The sequence below is a fragment of the Lycium barbarum genome, chromosome 3, assembly GCF_019175385.1.
Source record: "Lycium barbarum isolate Lr01 chromosome 3, ASM1917538v2, whole genome shotgun sequence".
Lineage (NCBI taxonomy): Eukaryota > Viridiplantae > Streptophyta > Magnoliopsida > Solanales > Solanaceae > Lycium > Lycium barbarum.
The window spans coordinates 15,527,065-15,547,955 of record NC_083339.1 but is presented as its reverse complement, the minus strand read 5'-3'; the positions used below and the strand labels follow the sequence as shown (position 1 = coordinate 15,547,955).

General features: G+C 34.8%; 1 protein-coding gene across 1 annotated transcript; it reads right to left on the bottom strand.

Annotated features, from left to right (window-relative positions):
• Window positions 1-11,448: 11,448 nt before the first annotated feature.
• On the bottom strand, window positions 11,449-12,653 carry LOC132630378 (uncharacterized mitochondrial protein AtMg00810-like). The gene is made up of 3 exons (XM_060345960.1): window positions 12,576-12,653; window positions 12,325-12,489; window positions 11,449-12,042 (listed from the first exon to the last, which is right to left on the bottom strand). Exons 1-3 carry the CDS (start codon window positions 12,651-12,653, stop codon window positions 11,449-11,451), a joined length of 837 nt encoding a protein of 278 aa, XP_060201943.1.
• Between the last annotated feature and the right edge of the window lie 8,238 nt (window positions 12,654-20,891).

The window sequence follows — 20,891 nt, the reverse complement described above, 5'->3', positions numbered from 1 at the left end:
CTTTAATATGATGTATGCAAATAAGGGTCGTGGGCGCCTCATTAAAATTAATGAAAATAAAATCCTAAGTGGAGATTCAAACCCAAGTTCCCCAATCACTTAAAACTTTAAAGTTCCACCTGGAAACCAGAGCACCCAACTGCGTATTTGGTTTCTAGGGTGCTTTTTGAGTTTTTATACCTAATTTTCATATATTTTCTATATAACTATACCCAGTCTATACCCAGTCTGCGTCGAGTTTAACGGGTGTTGGAGCACCACTAAATTAATTATAAGTCTATCCCTGTTTTCGAGCATATGTTCGAGCACAACACAAATACCACCTATTTAGAACCAAAATAGGCATATAGACTTCTCAGGTATTGGTAATTGTTATGCAGAGGGATAGTTTAACAAATAGTCATTTTATTTATAATTTATTGCACTAAGATAATTAAATTATCATTTGTAATCATTCAATTTTGCCTAAGTATCATAGAAAGACATAAACTATATTGTGTTACAACAAATCGCTAAATTTTTGCCTAAGTATCAAAGAAAGTCATTAATATTTTTTGCCAAAAGTCAACTTTGCGTAAGTATTTTTTAAAATGTCACTTTCAACTTTGCGTAAGTATTTTTTAAAATGTCACTTTGTTTCCTCTTAATGACTTCCTGTGATATTTAGATAAAATTGAATGACTTTTGGTTCCTGTAAATACCTAATTTTTGTCCAAATTATCTATTTATTTTTGGGTTTTTAACTTGGACTTTTACTTTATTTGATTTTTTTTTATTTCTTATGAAAATACCAAAACATAGTTCTACTTTTCAACTTTGTCCATTTTAATTGGTATGTGCATTTTAAAATAATAAATAAATTACATACATATAGTATATTGGACTGAGTTTGTAGGGACCAAAGATGGGCTCATTTAGGGACAAGGCTGAAGCCCATTTATTTTTCGGTCCAAAGAGTAGCTCATTTTCGCCAAGGCTAAAAGTATTTTGGGCCCAAGACATAAAAAAAGGAGGTAGTCCATGAGTTAATATGAGTCGTTCCTTGTCTCTAGATCCAAGGACTCACGTAAAATATGTGTACACACACACACACATAGTTAAAAACCCTAGTCAATTAACAAGGTCCTCCAGCCAAATTGTTTGTAGCTGGAATTCGTTGTTATTTGAAGAAGATTGATTGTTAAGGTCCGTTTCTCTTTCATATATTTCATTTATGGTGTGTTCAAAGCATAATATGGAGCCTTTTTAATGTGTCTCTGTTAGTTTGATTAAGCTAAGTTTTTTTTCCCCTTCAACTTTTGGGTTAAGTTGCATTTTTTTTACACAAGTCTGCTCCTTGTTTTATTTTTTCTCGTTTATATTTAAAACAAAATCAACCTTTGTGTTTGTTTGTGATTTGTCTAGATACTTATCATTGATCCCTGCTTGTTAATTAAAGGTTGTAGTCATGTTTGTTGTTTTCCTTTTGGATAACTTTTTAAAAAATAAATAAATATAAGAATGGATTTCGTGCACCCTTTTCTCATTTTTTGTTGCTTTTGTTTTGGTGTCTATGTTTATTTTACTGCGCCTTTGATCTTGTTGAAAGTAGCTAAAGATTAAATATTTTGGGATTTATTTTAGAAAGTTAGCAAGATGGGATAACATGAGTAAGTAGATTTGATAAACAAAGCTTGCAATACTACATCATTTCAAGAAAGTTTATGGAATACAATTAAACCAGCAGATTACCTTAAAACTCATATATATAAGAGATGTTTATATTATTAAAAAGATAAAAAAAAAAAAACACAAAGAGAAAGAAGAATATCTGCTTGTTTCAAACGCCCATAATGGCTGAAACTTTACAACACCATGCTTTCACAATTGGAGAAATGAACTTTTTAAATTAACTTGAAATGAAATTACAAAAGACGAAGAAAGAACTAAATATTCTAAGATCATCACAAAATTTATAACACACTTTATGATGATATCACAAGTGATAGCATTTAAGTTTATTGAGTTGCCGAGGGTCAATCGGAAACAGCCTCCCTACCCAGGTAGGGGTAAGGCTGCGTACATATTACCCTCCCCAGACCCCACTATTGTGGGATTACACTGGGTAGTGACCAAGCCCAAGACCAAGACTAAAAGAACCACTGGGATGCAGTTTGTAAATAATATGAATATGCATACGATTTTGTAGATTTGTAGAGCAACTTGCGACGATAAAGGATTGTTGATTTGTTAGCCAAGTAGCTCTATATTGCAGTTTAGGGCGTCGCCCTTCTTCTACATCTCATCCCCAAATGAAGAAAGCTTTATTTCCTCAATAGTTAAATTCTTATATTCCTTAGTAGCAAGAAACTCTTTTTCTTTAAGTAGAAATTTTAATTTATTCCTTGCCGTTACGTCCTTCAACAAGACAATTACGGTTAAACCGACTAATATTTCCCTCTTTTCCTTCAATACCAATTCCAACCTTTCTCCTTCATCTCAGACATGGATATTGAGAAAGGTGAAAGTGGTTTTATAGCCTCAAGGCGTGCGGATCTAGATAGAGTTAGGAGTAGGTATGAAGCATTATTTGCCAAAAATATCCAAATCAAATCAAATTTATTCAACCTACTCAAGTTTATCTTCTCATTATCTACCTTCACTTTTGTCGTTACAACTACTCTAAATGGTATATATACGACCCAAAAGTGTAAAGAGAGTAAGCTTCTAGCAACCCGTATCATATTGTTCCACGGATTAGTATTTTTATTTATATTGGTAATTTTCGTTTGGAAGTCCATTAATTTAAGTAACAAGATCTTTGTTCACTTGGGAATGATATGCAAAGTAAGGGCGACACCCTTAAATCGGACATAGAGCTTCTCATCGAAAAAATTAACCGTCTTTTATCGTCGAATATTTCTACGCATCTCTACATAATTGTATGCTTACTCGTATTCTTGACAAACATTGCTCCATTGAGTTTCATCTGGGGGAGATTTTCATGCCGGTAAGTGCATTTCTCTTTTCTACGATTTAGTAAAAATGTGGTTGGTATCTATTCTTGTGTTTCTTATTATCATTATGTCTTTTTGCTTCAGTTGTAACTTTTGCACATGTAAAGTTTGAACCTTTACAAGTTGGGTACTGTCCTGATCATCTCAGGGTTCAAGATTTTCTAAAGTGACAACTGATTATTGAAGATATAACTGCTGGGAGAACACTCCGACGACCAAATCCCTGAAAATTTGGACCCCAGAACCCTAAGATGGCGCCTTTCAGATTTTGTTTTTCAAACAAATAAGCATTTTTGTAGCCATTTTTTTGAGATTTGTTTTTCTTCCATTCACGTTGCACAACCAGACATGGATGTTGTCATTCAAGACCAATATCTTCAAAAGTCAGACATGGATGTTGAGTAAAGAAGAAAGAGGGTAGGGAACACTCCGGCGACCAAATCCCTAAAAATTTAGATCCAGAACCCTAAGATGGCGCCTTTCAGATTTGTTTTAAAAAAATAAGCATTTTTCTAGCCACTTTTTCGAGAGATTCTTCTTTTCCTTTCACGTTGCACAACCAGACATGGATGTTGTCATTCAAGACCAGCTAGTTCAAAATCCAGACATGTATGTTGAGTAAAGGAGAAAGAGGGTTTATATCTTCGACAAGTGTCAATCTCGATAGGGTTAGAACTAGGTTTGAAAAATTATTAGCCAAGAATTGTTAAATCAAATCAGAATTTGTGCGACCTCCTCAAATTTATCATCACATTCTCTACTTTCTCTTTAGCCCTTTCTAGTGCTCTAAATGGTTTTTCAACGAGCCAAAAATGTGGTGAGAGTAAGTTGATAGGAGTCACTATCATAATCTTGCACAGATTAGTATTACTCTATGTATTCTTAATTATCATTTGGAAGGCGAAAACGGTAAAGAATGAAGTAGAAGCTCTACTGCGATAAAACGAATTTCTGGCTACTAGGGAACTTAGAAATTTAATTATTAGGAACAAAAAAATCTTTCTTCACTTGGGATTGAAATGTAGATAAAGGCCGACAACCTAAAATGGGATATAGAGCTACTTGGTGAACAAATCAACCATCATTTATCGTCCAACGGTTCTCTGCGTATCTGCATACTCGCATGCATAATCATATTATTTATAAACATCTTCCCCAGATTTTTATGCGAGTAAGTGCAATTTCTCTTTTCTATTCTTTTTACTTTATATTGTTAATTACTTGTGATTTAATTTAGCAGTGTTGTACTGATTTGGTGGTGATGTTTTGATTCAAAAGAGATTGAGTTGTATTTGTGATTTAATTTAGTAGTTTTGGTACTGATTTGGTGGCGATCGAAATCACATTAAAGGATTTGTTGCTTTTAATGTTTTGGGTAAATATATCATTACTTTGTCATATTAGCAAATTATAAAACTTTTGAGCTGAAGATTTAGTTGAAGAGCTTAATCTTCAATAGCTTGGAAGTTTGAAATTATGTACTGCATGATTCCTTATTTATTAATAATATATATGATTGAAAATTTGAATCTAATTTTTTATGCTTAATGAGAATTGTTAAAATATGCATAGGAATAGGATTCACATATATTATCCTGCATAAAAAATGATTGGGATAAATACTGCCTATAAATAGGAATCGATGTAATGTTGTAGATATACAATTCAATAATATTTGTCTCCCATAATTTCTCACATGGTATCAAAGCATTGGTGATTAACATTCAAAAAAGAAAAAAAAAACCATCATAGCCCCATGCCTCAATTCCAGTGATTGTTTTGTGTCACTTTCTCTCCGTGGATTTTGTGCCAAATGCGAAACCACCACAGGGTAGAGAACATTCCGACGACCAAATCCCTGAAAATTTCGACCCCCAAAACCCTAACATAGCGCTTGTCAATTTTTTTTTTCAAACAGATAAGGAGCCCGTTTGACTTAGTTGATTTAAATAGCTGATAAGTATTTTTAAGTGCTAAGTTGATTTGATAAATAAGTAGTTACGCGTTTGGATAAAAGTGCTGAAACTGATGATAAGCTGCTGAAATATTTGTCAAAAAAAGTGCTGATAAGCATTTTTCTGTTACAATGACTTAAATGCCCTTAAAGTTGTTTACACTAATAAGAACATTATTTTTATATGTTTTTAAATACCAAATTAATTAAAATACGAAATAATTTATCCTCGTTTTATTTTTAATAAAAAATTAATTAGATAAAATTATTTCTTGTGAATATAAGTTATTTTATGATAAGCTAAATTACAATCATAAGCTATAAAAAAATAGTTAATAATTATACTAAAGTTTGTTAGTATAACATGCTCAAATAGTACACAATATTTGAATAGAAGAACCACATATGCAAATAATGAAATTCTGCTTGTTGCTGCTTAAATCAAACCATTCAACTATTATAAATATCTTGAGCAATCAAATCACGAGCAGCCATCCAAGGGTATTATCTCCTTGATTTTCTGAATTTTCGATGTTTGCGTTACTGAAATTCTCGTATGTTTTTAACCTTGTTAGAGGAAAGCTGCTTGATTTTAAGGACGTGGGGTGAGAAAGTGACGTGATGGAGAGGATTAGGGTCTTATTAGAATAAAGGTATTTCAGGGATTACGAAATAATACTAGGGATATAATAATAAAAGTTTTAGTTAAACTAAAAGTTCTTATAAGCTCAAAAATAATAAGTTGGGGAGACCAACTTATGACTTAATTTTAGCTTATAAGTACTTTTATTTTTACCAAATGCGTAGATAAGCCGAAAAGAGCTTATAAGCTTAGTCAAACACCCTCAAGTATTTTTCTGGCCACTTTTTTGAGAATATTTTTCTTCCATTTGCACAACCAGACATGGATGTTGTCATTCAAGACCAGCCATTTCAAAAGCAAGACATGGATGTTGCGTAAAGGAGAAGGAGGGTTTATAGCTTCGACACGTGCCGATCTCGATAGGGTTAGAATTAGATTTGAAAAATTATTAACCAAGAATGATCAAATCAAATCAGAATTTGTTTGACCTCCTCAAATTTATCATCACATTGTCTACATTCTCTTTTGCCATTTCTAGTGCTCCAAATGGTTTTTCAACGAGCCAAAAGTGTGGTGAGAGTAAGTTGATAGGAGCCACTATCATATTCTTGCACAGATTAATATTATTTTATATATTCTTAATTATCATTTAGAAGGCGATAACGGCAAAGAAGAAAGTAGAAGCTCTACTGCGAGAAAAGGAATTTCTGGCTACTAAGGAACTTAGAAATTTAATTATTAGGAAAAAAAAAATCTTTCTTCACTTGGGAACGAAATGCAGAGAAAGGCCGACACCCTAAAATGGGATATAGAGCTACTTGGCGAACAAATCAACCGTCATTTACCGTCGAAAGGTTCTCTGCATATCTACATACTCGCATGCATAATCATATTATTTACAAACATCTTCCCTAGATTTTTATGCGAGTAAGTACAATTTCTCTTTTCTATTCTTTTTATTTTATATTGTTAATTACTTGTGATTTAATTCAGCAGTTTTATACTGGTTTGGTGGTGATCTAATTTAGTTTTGATGCTGTTTTTGTTCAAAAGAGGTTGAGTTGTACTTGTGATTTAATTTAGTAGTTTTGGTATTGATTTAATGGTTATCTGGTACTGATTTAGTGGCGATCGAAATCACATTAAAGGATTTGTTGCTTTTAATGTTTTTGGGTAAATGTACTTGGATTTTATTAATGAAAGATTGTTCTGAGTTATTTTCTATATTCAAGAGTTTTTGTGCTGAAATGCAAAATCAATTTGGTGTCTCTTTTCGTACATTTCGTAGTGATAATGCCTTAGAATATTTGTCCTCCCAGTTTCAGCAACTTATGACTCATCGAGAAATTATTCATTAGACATTGTGTCCATGCACACCTCAGCAGAATAGGATAACAGAGAGGAAGAATAGGCACCTCATTAAGACTGCTCACACTCTTCTCATTCACTCTTATGTTCTGCTGCATTTTTAGGGCGATGCAGTTCTCACATCTTGCTATTTATCTAATCAGATGCCCTCATCTTCCATTCAGAATCAAATTCCTTATTTAGTAGTGTTTCCTCAGTCACCTCTATACTCTCTTCCCCCTCGTTTCTTTGGGAGCACATGTTTTGTTCATAACTTAATCCCTGGGAAAGATAAATTAGACCCTCGTGCTCTCAAATGTGTCTTTCTTGGTTATTCTCGTGTTTAAAAGGGAGAGTACTACTCACCTGATCTTCGTCAGTACGTTATGTTAGCTGATGTCACATTTTTTGAGTCTCGACCTTACATTACATCTTCTTCTGATCATTCTGACATATCTGAGGCCTTACCTATACCGAATTTTGAGGAATCTACTGTTACTTCTACATCTCCATCCACAGTGCCACCAGTCTTACCCACGTCGATTTTTGAGAAATCTACTGTTACTTATACATCTCCATCCAGAGTGCCGCCACTCCTGACTTATCATCGTCATCCACGTCCAGCATCAGGCCCAGATGATTCATGTCCTGCACTGGACCTTGCCCCTACTGCAGACTTGTCTCCTCCTAATCAACCAATTGCACTTCAAAAAGGTATACGGTCCACTCATATTACTAACCCCCATTATACCCTTTTAAGTTATCATCGTCTATCTTCATCCCATTATGCTTTTGTATCATCATTGTCCTCTATCTCTGTCCCTAAGTCTACAGCTAAAACACTTTCTCATCTAGGATGGCGACAAGCGATGATTGCCGAGATGTCTGCTTTACATGCGAGTGGTACTTGGGAGCTTGTTTCTCTTCCTTCAGGTAAATCTATTGTTAGTTGTCGTTGGGTTTGTGCAATCAAAGTTGATCCAGATGGCCAAGTTGATCGGCTTAAGGCTCGCCTTGTTGCAAAGGGGTATACGCAGATATTTGGGCTTTATTACAATGATACTTTCTCTCTTGTGGCTGAAATAGCATATGCCCATTTTTTTTCTATCCATGGTTGACGTCCACTATTGGCCTCTTTATCAGTTAGACATTAAGAATGCTTTTCTCCATGGTTATTTTGAGGAGGAAGTTTATATGGAGCAACCACCCGGCTTTGTTACTCAGGGGGAGTCTAATCTGGTGTGTCGATGGCATCGGTCACTTTATGGTTTGAAACATTCTCCTCAAACCTTGGTTTGGTAAATTCAGCATAGTAATTTAGGAGTTTGGACTCGCAGTGAAGAAGATCACTCTGTGTTTACATTCTGCTCCAAATCTGTGTATTTATTTTGTCGTTTATGTTGACGATATCGTTATAACTAGAAATGATCAAGATGGCAGCACTAATTTAAAGCAACATCTCTTTCAGCATTTCCAGACTAAAGATCTCGGCGGAGTGAAATATTTTCTAGGTATTGAGGTTGTCCAATCCAGGTCAGGTATTATTATTTCGCAACGCAAGTATACATTAGACATTCTTGAGGAGACATGAATGATGGGATGTATATCCATTGACACTCCTATGGATCCGCATGCTAAACTCCTGCCAGGACATGGGGAGCCACTTAGTGATCCCGGAAGATATAGGCGGCTGGTTGGTAAGTTGAATTATCTTTCAATGACTAGACCTGCCATTTCTTTTTCTGTGATGTTGTAAGTCAGTTTATGGATTCTCCCTATGATAGTCATTGGGATGTAGTTGTCCGCGTTCTCGATATATAAAATCGGCTCCTGGCAAAGGACTACACTTCGAGGATCGATGCCATGAACTTTACCTATGTATCATGAAAGTCGTCAAACTTTATTTTGTAACCAAAAGTTACTCAATTTTATCTAAGTATCACAGAAAATCATTAAGAGGAAATAAAGTGACATTTATATGATATTTACAGAAAGTTGACTTTTGGCGGAAAATATTGACTTTCTTTGATACTTAGGCAAAATTTTAGCAATTTTTTGTAATACAATGTAGTTTATGTCTTTCTATGATACTTAGGTTAAATTGAATGATTACAAATAGTAATTTAATTATTTTGGTGCAATAAAATGTAAGTGAAGTGACTATTTGTCAAACTATCCCTCCATAACCATTACCAATACCTGAGATGTATGTATGCCTATTTTGATACTTGAAATCGTTGTTTATCTTATTTGCACAACGTCAAAATACTCAGAAATCAACGCTGAGAAGATATTTGCTTTCAACATATTAAAGCTTCAGACCATTTATATGCATCGAAGAACAAAGTCTACAAGATATAATAAAAGAAAAGAATGCAAGCATAATTTGAGCCTTATCGATATGCTTTGATTAAAACATTACCAAGTCTCTAGCAAATTCCTCAATGCTTACTCGTCTTTCTTGTTGCATCATCAAGTACAACATTACAATACACTTTGGTATCTATAAATAATTAAATATCCATTCACAATCACCTTTAATAACTGTGCAATCAGTAAATCCACCCAACAAATATGTATTCATATGTGATATGATGAATACAGTACCCCAGTTATATACAAACTAGTGAATTTATCAGTGCTTCGCGCAGTCGACTGAATGCTTTTGAAATGATCAATAAGGCAATCATGAAATATAAAGAAAATAAATATAAATTACATACAATTAAGATGATTAAAGGAGTGTAAAAATACAAAGGTGGAATTGAAATTTCATAACTTCATTAATTATTGCACGAATAGAAATATTTGTGCTAAAACAGATTAATCATGCTGCATAATTATTATCATCGATATTTTTATGAAGTTGTAAAATGAGCCCTGAAAATTAACATAGAGGAAATGAAAATAAAAATATATAATCTGCTAAAAATCAATCTCATATAATGATGCATCACCACAAGAAATCAGTGAGTAACATATCACTCTGTGAACTTTCAAAATAGAGGTGATTAAGTCTATTTACTTTTCTGCAGCAATGAAAACTTGTGATCACAAAAGTACTCCATCCACACTGAATTTGTCCTTGGGTGTACCCTAGAAAAGAAACCTTTCCTCTCAACTCTCTACTTATGTATAACTCATAAATTTGTTAGAGTAAACTTTTCCCAACATTTCAATGTAATTGAGAAAATCTTAAGGCAGAATTTCTAAGACCTCAACATGCTGCTTATGATTAGCACTGTCAAAATCTTTTCAATAATCAGTTGCCACAAACTGTTTCGTTCAACACCATAAGTTGGCAGGATCAGTCTGCAAGTAACATACCTTCCTAATTATTAAAAAGAAAAATAGAGAGACAGAAGGAGTTTTTGTCGTTGTTCCAACAACTTACTTGAGTCTAAAAACTCTGAATAATCCCCTGAACCACACACTTCATTCCCACTTCAATTTATTCTAACCCACATACAAAGAACTCTTTGCAACATATCTGTGAACCAAAAGAAACTAAGTTGAACTGAAGGTAAAAAGGGAAAAAAATAATACCTACAAAAATCAATACAATGAAATGCAGTCTCCATATTAAATGCATTATCTGAACGTAGAAAGAAAAGTGGAACCAGCTACAAATCAATATATATTATAAAGCTAGGTATAGACAAGGTGATGTGACATCTCTCTATGACCTCTAATGTTATTCATCTTTTTTCTCAATTTTTTGAATTTTCTATTATATTTTCCTACACCTATGTGCTATTAAAAAAAAATAAAAAAAAAATTCACTTTTAAAAATAACTCTCAATCTACATAACTCATTTTTTGCAATTACTCAACATTAACTACAGTTTATTGCATTTCAGTCTCTTTAGTAACCTTTAAGACTATCATTATCATTTCATGAGTTATAAAAAAACCTCCATCTATTTGCATTCTTTAATTAAATAAAATGTCTCCTCAACTTTCTTTTACCTAAGTTTTTATGGTTTAATCTTCTATAAATAACAAGAATATCCATGGACGATGGAATTGTAATGCTAAAGTTGCTGGCTACTTGAGAGGACTAAACTACTATTCCTAATGTGATAATATGGCACCCTAAGAATTCCTTCAAACTGTAAGAAGGTAATACTCTGCTTCATTAATCTTTGTCAACTTGTGTATATATACAAAGATCCTAGGCTATAATGAAGGTAACTAAATATACACCTAACCATAATGGTAACTAAATATTCTTCTAATATATTTACATCAATAAAGATGGTAACTAAATATTTACATACTCTAACACACCCCCGCAGTCGAAGCGGAAGGTTTGCGGACGCTTAGGCTGTCGCGAAAATCTTCAAATAGAACCAAGGGAAGACCTTTAGTAAATATATCCGTGATCTGATAGCGCAATGGGACATGTAGGACACGTACATGACCACGAGCAACTTGTTCACGGACGAAGTGAATATTCATCTCGATATGCTTAGTGCATTGATGTTGAACAGGATTGCCAGATAGATATATGACACTAACATTATCACAGTACACCATCGTAGCCTTTTGTATTGGACAATGAAGTTCTAGAAGCAGATTGCGTATCCAAAAGACTCAACAACAACATTGGCTACCCCTCGATATTCGGCCTCCGCACTAGATCGAGACATGGTGGCCTGCCGCTTGGCGGACCAAGAAATGAGATTATCACCAAGAAAGACACAATAACCAGAAGTCGAACGCCTGGTATCCAGACTACCACCCCAATCTGCATCCGTATACGAAATGAGAGTGGTGGGTTTAGATGGATAAAGATGCAAACCATGATCAAGGGTGCCCTTAATATAGCGCACAATACGTTTGAGATCATTCATGTGGACCTCCATCGGGTTATGCATGAATAGACAAATCTGTTGCACAGCATACGAAATGTCTGGTCTCGTGAACGTGAGATATTGCAGAGCACCTGCCAGGCTGCGATAAAGTGAAGGATCCTTAAACGGTGAGGTAGAGGTGGCACTTAACTTCGGTTTGGTGTCAACTGGAGTGGCACTTGGCCTACAAGATGACATGCTAGCTCGTTCTATGATCTCTTCGGCGTACTTCTTTTGAGATAAAAATAAACCACCTGCATAACGAGTAACTGCTATTCCTAAGAAATAACTGAGTGGTCCCAAATCCTTCATAGCAAATTCAGAGTTGAGAAGTGTCATGATAGACTTGCGAATATCATTAGAGGAGGTAGTTAAGATGATATCATACATATACAAAAGAAAATACGCCATATCAATACCTTTTCGGTAGATGAACAGAGAATGATCAGACTTGCTGTGGGTGAAACCAATACTAGAAACATAGTCAGCAAATCGTTTGTACTAGGCTCGGGGAGCTTGCTTGAGGCCACAGAAGGACTTCTTTAGTAAGCATACATAGTCAGGATGTGTGGGGTCTCGGAAACATACGAGTTGATGCATGTAGACAGTTTCCTCGAGTTCACCATGTAAGAAAGCATTTTTCACATCAAGTTGGTGAATAGGCCAAGCATTAGAGACATCTAGACTGAGAACAGTGCGGATGGTCACCGGTTTCACCACCGGGCTAAAAGTATCACCACAATCCACGCCAACCTGTTGAGTTTTTCCATCACCTACAAGTCGGGCTTTATGCCTCTCAAAGGAGCCGTCAGAGCATTCTTTATGTCTAACCGAATAACATGCACATTAGGTGGGCGAGGTACTAATTCCCACGTCTGATTTTTAATAAGAGCCTTATATTCATCTTCCATAGCCATTTTTCAATTCGGGTCACGTAAGGCAGACACGGGGTTACGAGGAAGAGGAGATTTAGACGCATGAGTGATGAAGCTATATTTTGGGTTAGGCTTGACAATACCAAGTTGAATCCTAGTGATCTTTGGACTGGGAGAGGACAGTGGACTGTGGCGGACGGGGGCTGGACAGTGGGGCTAGCGGTAACAGCTGAGGGTGAGGCAGATGTGGCCGTGGGTGGTGGGTTGCTAGGACCAGTGGGCAGCGGAGTATGGTCGCTGGAAGGTGGGCTGGTTTGCGAGGATAAGTGGTGGATTACATAAGGAGAGGGTTCATCATCCAGAAAGTCATAATGGTGATGATATAAGGGAGTATGTAGCTTAGCAAAAGGAAATTGGGTTTCATCGAACACGACATGACGACTTATGATGATTGTTTTGGATGATAAATCATAACATTTGTAATCACGATGATGGGATGGATAGCCTAAGAACACACATGGGGTGGAACGGGGTTGAAGCTTGTTAATGGTATTAGATGGGAATAGGGGGTAACTTAGGCAATCGAACACCCGAAGATGAGAATAGGATGGGTCTTTGTGATAGAGTACTTTGAGAGGAGATTGATAGGCTAATCCTTTATGAGGAAGAATGTTGAGGAGGTAGGTGGCCAGTTGTAATGCATGATGCCAAAACGAAGGAGGTAAAAACGCATGAGTGAGTAAAGTACGAACCATGTTGTTTATTGTTCGAATTTTTCTTTCGGCCTTTCCATTTTGTGATGAGGTATGAGGACAGGAAAGGCGAAAAGACAAGCCATTAGATTTACAAAACTCCCAGAATGGACCGTTATCAAATTCCCAACCATTATCACATTGAATGTTCTTTATTTCCCGTTCAAATTGAGTGCGAATGAAATTTCGAAAGACTAATAAAGTGGGTAACGTTTGAGACTTAGTTGATAAGGGAAATGTCAATTAGAGTAATCATCCAAGAACAAAACATAATATTTGTGGCCTGAAGAGCTCAAAACGGGAGATGTCCAAAGATCACTATGGATAATATCAAACGACATACATGTTTGTGAATGAGATGCAACAAATGGCAATTTAATCTGTTTTCCAAGAGTGCAGGAATGACAAACATGAGACGTAGTTGGTCCATTACATTTAATAAATTTATTTAGCCTAAGGGAGTCGAAAACAGGTGCTCCTGGATGACCCAAGCGATCATGCCGCATAGATGAAGTTAAGGCTGCAAAAGATGATGGTGGTGTGGTGGTGATGGGATAAAGCTCGCCCCGACTATCACATCTCATTAGACGCATCCCCATCCGGTAATCCTTCACAGAAAAACCAAAAGGATCAAATTCAACAGAAGCTGAGTTATCTATAGTGAATTTTCGAACTGAGACTAGGTTCTTGATAAAATGAGGAGCATGAAGAACATTTTTTTAAAGATAAAGGTGGGTTGGGGGGAGCTAAGTTGGTATGACCATAACCACAAATTAGAATTGAATGGCCATTTCCGACAATTATACCACGATTATTGCTCAAATTAAAATAAGATGAGAGGTTACCTTGCGCGGATGTCATATGAGAAGTGGTTGCGGTATCCATGTACCAATTTGCATCCGGAGGAGTGAGCCCAAGTGTGTGCATCGCTGCCTCGATGTCGGTTGGAGTGGGTTGAACGTCGGTAGAGTAAGCTTGTGGTGCACATGGCCTAAGTATGCCAGCCTGCCTCTATTGAGTGTTGGTCCGTGGCCGCGGAGTGGTTGGATACGGACAAGGGGGAACAGGCCACGGCATGTAGGGCCACTGCCATTGCTGTGCATTCCCCATCCAAGGCTGCTACCACTGTTGCTGCTGCCAGCTACCGCGTCCACCACCGAAATGGAGATGTGATTTTTGATGTTGGAGACAGCCAAATCTGGGTGGAAGAAGGACTTGGTGGATTCAGATGAGGAGGAATCAGTCATGGTGGCTGATTGTAGGAGAAAGGTGATGAGGGTGACGCAGAGATGGAGGAAGAGAGAGGAGCAGAACCGTGCCCTAGTCTAATACCATGTAAGAAGGTAATAATCTGCTTCATTAATCTTTGTCAACTTGTGTATATATACAAAGATACTAGGCTATAATGAAGGTAACTAAATATATACCTAACCATAACGGTAACTAAATATTCTTCTAATATATTTACATCAATAAAGATGGTAACTAAATATTTACATATTCTAACACAAACAATCATTTTTGTTCTTCGCTTTACCATGCGGTACTTTGTCATTCCTTTTAACAATTTGCAATTATAGTTTTATCTGCTAATAATTTTTTAAGTTGGGTAACATACAAATCCTTGACTACAAATTCACAGAATTAGATTCCATCAAAAATCAGTTACAACATTATTCTTTTGGCGCATTTCTTGATTATTTTGAACTTTTAGTTCTGGTTCTCTTATGAGACAACCACCTGTACTATGGTTGTGCTTCTATTCCCTTAAATGACTTTCCTTAACTTATTACTTTAGATATGATTATTATTATTACCTTATTTTTAAGTTTGTAGTAATTCACTGACGTGTTATTTTTTCCTGATAATAATTTCTTTTAACTATTTCTTCTCTTCTATTTTGCCGATTTGGTGAGTGTAATTTTACTTGCCATGTTATGTCTTTTGATAATTCATTGATGTATTATATTTCTATTGATGTTTTTTTTTTGTGTCATTCTGCTTTAGGATCTAGAAGTGGAATTTTCTATTTTGATCTTCGTGGGTATGAGTTTTCTGATAGTAAAAGCAAGTTTATTCAAGGTATATAATTTCAGCTGCCTCTCACCATATTTTTGTATCACGATATTCCTATTTTATATTTCTTTTATTTCCTCCGCATTTTATGTGTGCGCGCGCGTGATCAGTATAAATAAATAGATTAATTTTATTTATTTATTTATTTAGATGGTTAATCTTTTATTTCAAAAGTTTTCTTCTATTTTCTTCATTTAATTTATTAGAAAATTACATTTAACTAAATTTTGTAATATTTCATTTGTTGAAATTTATTAATTTATCTCATGAAATAATCTAAAACTCATCTCATTAGATCAAAGGCCTCCTGTGTGATTGAACCGATGAAGTAAGAAAATAAGAAAGCCTCGAGGAAGTTGTCGAGAGAGGAAGATGAGAACTTCTATGTTTTGAACAAAGATGTTTGAATAACAAAATGAAAAAGTGTGTTTCTACTTTTAATGTATATCATTTTTGTCAGCATCTAATTAATTTGACCAAATTAATTTTTACCACCCCCCCCCCCCCCCCCCCAAAAAAAAAACCCAATCCCCACTCCCTTTTCTTTTCAATTATTTTTAATGGTGTGACACACGATTTTTGTTAGAAGTGATATCCTGAAAATCTTAGTAGTGCTGGAAGCCATACTGCCAACAACATATTTTTCGTACCTATTGATTGTCAAAGCCAGAACGAAGTATGACACATGTCTAACACATTAGAAGCTGGTCAAACAATAAGCATGTACATCTTTTGGAGTTTTTTATAATTCATTTCATGAATCACACAATGTTAATATTTTTTAATGTGAGTAAATAACACATGGTAGTGGTTGGCAAGTGAGAATTTTTTCAACTGATTAGTTATAAAAATGATTGATATTGTGTAATTTATCATGAAATACATGTTATCACCATACAAATCAACTTTTATACAAACATTTTTGGAGAGAAAGAATAAAATTTAGAGGATTTTGGAAAAAAAATCAAAGACAAAATGAAGGTAGTTTTACTAGAGAAGAATGACAAAAAGAGTAGGATTGTATGTCTCCTAAGAGAATTCTGCTTTCAACTTAAAGGAAGTGATGGAGTGCATTTTAGAAGCTATTTACAGCAAGACACATTTTTTGAAATTTAGTATAATTTGGAGAGTAAATAAGGGTTATTTCAAAAAAATGTTGTAAGAGGGAAATTATATGATATTTGTAAGAATATGGCCATTTGCTTCGGGAAGGTGGAAAACTACAAATTTTACTACCTTATAGGAATTAAAATAAACCAAAGAAAATGAAGGAAAAAAATATCGCACTATATGCATATGTATCACTTCTTGATAGTATACATATGCATATTTAATGTCAATATTGATAAAGTATTAACAATTATTTATTAACTTACTACTAATGATAATAATTCTTAGACCAAACTCCTCTCTTTCTATTTCCCTTGATATATTAAAGATGGGAGAATGGAAAGAGGAAAAAAAAAATGGTAAAGAAAATAGTAGAACCAAGTTTCATGCTTGCTGATTAGCCTATTGGTAAAAATTGCAAATATATATGATCCTTGATGAACTTTCATCACAGCCATATGTGTGATTGAAAATTTTATATTAGTGATTTAATCAAATTTACGAATTAATTTTATATGCACATATAAAAATATTTTTTATGTCTTGTATATTAACAAAAAGTGCAGAAGAGATCCTTTATTAAATTTATTATTGCGCGAAGCGCGGACGACTTCACTAGTTATAATATAAGACTAACTTTATAGAACAGACAACATGTCAGATATAGATTCAATCGGGTCAAGCAAATGGGCAGAAAATTAATGAGCAAAAACTACAACAATCACCGATATAGTGGAAATTAATTAATTTCTTGATGAATATTACAAATACGTAAACAAACAAATATGTGAAGGAATAAATTTTACCAGACAGTGGAGATTTGGAGGGGAATACCAGACAGTGGAGGTCTTACTCAATTTGTGAAACTTTCTTAAGAATTTTGTGCCAACAAATACATTATCCTGGTTAAGAATAGATTCTTTCACTTTGGGGAGAGAAGAAGTGATTAGTTCATTATATTTGCAAAGGATGAAACGTAAATTTTAACAAAATTTATGGGTTCATCCAAAAACAGGAGAAGATGAAAAAACTGTATTAAAAAATCACATCTTTCATCTTTTATTTTCCTAGTCGTAACGGTCAACTAATGAATAAGAAATAGATAAATGCACTCAATGTATAATAGATAATAAAACATTAAGAAAATTTTTAATAGAAAGAAGAGGAACGGATAAGGGTGTGATTCAGAGGATTAATGAAGTGGCTTTTGGGATTTTTAACATAATACAAAATAAATGAAAAAAATCACACAAGACCAAAAATTGAGAAAGAAGAAAGGGAGGGATCCTTACCTCTGACCAAAAAGAAAACAAAAAACTCAGCAGCGAATGAATTTCTTGTTCAACCAACGTCAATATTAAAGGTCTGCATCTTTAATTGGTTTTTGCAAAAGGTGTAATTATGAGAATTAAGAGGTATAATTATTAGAATTAAGATTGAATTGAGTGAATAGAATGAGGAAGGTTCATTGCTTTTTTACTAATAAATTTAACACAATGTAATTACAATAATAATAAGAGAAGTAATGGCAAATAATGCTATTAAATGGTGAGTGAGTCTTTATTACATGTGGGGATGAACCTTTAATATTTTATTTATTTAGTAAAATAGAGAATGAAGAGAAAAAGGTTAAAAAATTGAGAAAAAAAATAAATACTAGGTCATAGAGAGGTGCCACATCACCTTATCTATGCCTAACTTTATATTATATATAGATAGATGTGTCCAAAACTAATACCACTATCGTGATTTAGAGAAAAACAAAGAAAATGTACTAGAATTAAGCTAAGAGCAAAGGAATTTTAGGAAGAAGCTAAACATATTCTCATTGCATGAGCTTCATTAATAGTGAGATACAAATACCTCTGAAAAGTAGAAAATTATATAAAAGGAACTATGTAGTAAACTAAACTATTACCCAAAACTAATGGGCTTAAATTAAAAAGGCACACATCTTGGCATCATTGTGTGATATGAAAATAATTAGAAGCAATGCATTAGCCATTAACAAAAGATTCTCTCTTTTGATACAAGAGCACCTAAACTGTAGTTTCCTTTTCGAACCGTTAACCAACGCTTACTAATGGCATCGCGGGCTGCCCTACAGCGTACCAACCAGTGGCGAAGCCACAGCTTGGCTAAGGTGTTCAACCGAACACCCTTCGCCGAAAAATTATACCGTGTAGACATATCAATTATTACGTATTACAGACATATATTACATGTTGAACACCCTTAATATATAGATTATATGAATTCGAACACCCTTAACAAAATTCCTAGCTCTGTCACCGGTACCACCGGACATAACCAATGATCCTACTTCTGCTATTCTTATGCTTCATCCGTTGCTACTGCTCCGAAACCGATTGCTATACTTATGCTTCATCCGTTGCTACTGCTCCGAAACCGATTGCTATACTTATGCTTCATCAGTTCTCACCACTCATCATCACTGGTCTGTTGTTCCACTTCTAATTTTTCTTCTATTTTTGTTATTTTTCTTTTGATTGTTGAATTTGGTTGTTTTGTGAGAATTTATCAATTTTTAATTATTACTCGTATTTAATTTTCTGTGTTTCATGAGGGTAGCAATCGAGAGCACATATTTGAAACATATTAGACTATTAGTGATAGAAAATCTTCCTTTAGTACGTACACATTTGGCTGTTACCTGGTCAAAGTTTTTATGAAGGCCCTGGATTAAGTCCTTCATTGACTTATATACATTTTGTTGGTGTTGATAGAAGAATAAAAAAGTGGTTGGAAATTTGTTCGATAGACATAACAGCACATCAAAGTTAAAACTTGAATACTTCAATAAATTTGAATCCTTGAAAGTTGTGAAAAAACTTGAATACTATCAAACATTTTGGACGTCCCAAAACGGGAAACAGAAAGTGTGTCAGGTAAATTATAAGTACTATATATTTTAATAAAACAAATAGAAGGAAATGAGATACTCATAGAAACAATATCTAGCTAGCTAATATAATTGATATTACAACTAAGATGGACACAATTATTTGAGATTGAAAAGTTGGAAATTGCAAATTTGCACCGGGCCTCCTCTTGAGGTGTTGAATGTAGTGCAAAGGAGAATATTCCTAGAGTATTGGTAGTATCGGAAGGCAGATTGTCTTGAAAAGCAAGAGGCAGTTTTTGGGGGATTAAAGTTGGTTTTTGGGAAGAGGGTATGTGATTATAACTTGTAAGCTGCTTTTAAAAGGGGAGCTAGCCAATTAAACGAATTATTTTCTGATGGTTTGTCATTTAAACTGTTTTCTCCTTTTATTTCATTTGTTCTCTTGGATGTTATTTAGTTTACATGTATTCCAAGAGGGGGAAATAGTTCACGAGCTTGCTCCACGGCTAGCGTGAGTTGAACAATACTCCATGGAAAGACTTTTTTTAGGACATACAAATCAATCAGCTCGACTGCATTTGCATTTGCTATAAACATCTAACTAGGTACATATGAAGAGGAGCCTTGGCGTAACTAGTAAAGTTGCTGCCGTGTGATCAGGATGTCACAGGTTCAAGCTGTGAAAACAGCCTCTTGTAGAAATGGAGGATAAAGCTGCGTACAATAGACCCTTGTAGTCCGGCCCTTTCCCAGACCCTGCGGATAATGGGTGCTTAGTGCACCGGACTGCCCTTTTATCTATTTAGGTACATATGTGGGTCCTGCATTTATGTGATCTTGATGAATGCTAACGCATTTCAGGGATCATGCTGGAGGCAATGATAAAATAAAACAACTCATTCCTGGAATAAGAATTTATGGTTGATCAGTTGATAATGTGAGGGGTTGTACAGATAAAGTTGAAAATGGTGACAATGTATCCCTTGGTGCTGGCATCAGTATCTTATCTCTTCACACACCCATGGTAAGTGTTTACAGTTTGCTTACTTGCTTCCTTCCGTTACTAACTCTTAATTCAATGTTCTTAATACTGATTTTTTGCCAAGGACTCAACTGCTTTCCTTATTTGGATACTCTTGTTTGATGACCCTGCCTTTTGATACTAAATGAATAAAAGCTGTACTCATTTTGGAAATATCTCTTGCATAGCAGTACACTCAGGGATCTAATGAATCATATCATTATAATCTCTGATATGTTGGAACGTAATAGAGACTCATAAAGGGAATTGTATCTCATTTCGTTCTCCTACACGATCATTTCTCACAAAATTAATTGCTTTTCCTTTCTTCTCAGCCGCTCAAAAGGCCATATAAGCTACTATGTTACTGACAAAGAGGGGGAGGATCCTACCGTTTTTACTGGGGATACATTGGTGAGTGGAGGTTTCTACCTCTAAATCTTTTAGGAGCAAGT

Coding starts and splice junctions, on each gene's coding strand:
- LOC132630378 (XM_060345960.1), bottom strand. CDS start 12,653: ATGGCTATGGAAGATGAATATAAGGCTCTTATTAAAAATCAGACGTGG. Junction 12,490..12,575: donor CTCGCCCACCTAATGTGCAT/GTTATTCGGTTA, acceptor AAAACTCAACAG/GTTGGCGTGGATTGTGGTGA. Junction 12,043..12,324: donor CTGTCTACATGCATCAACTC/GTATGTTTCCGA, acceptor TTTGCTATGAAG/GATTTGGGACCACTCAGTTA.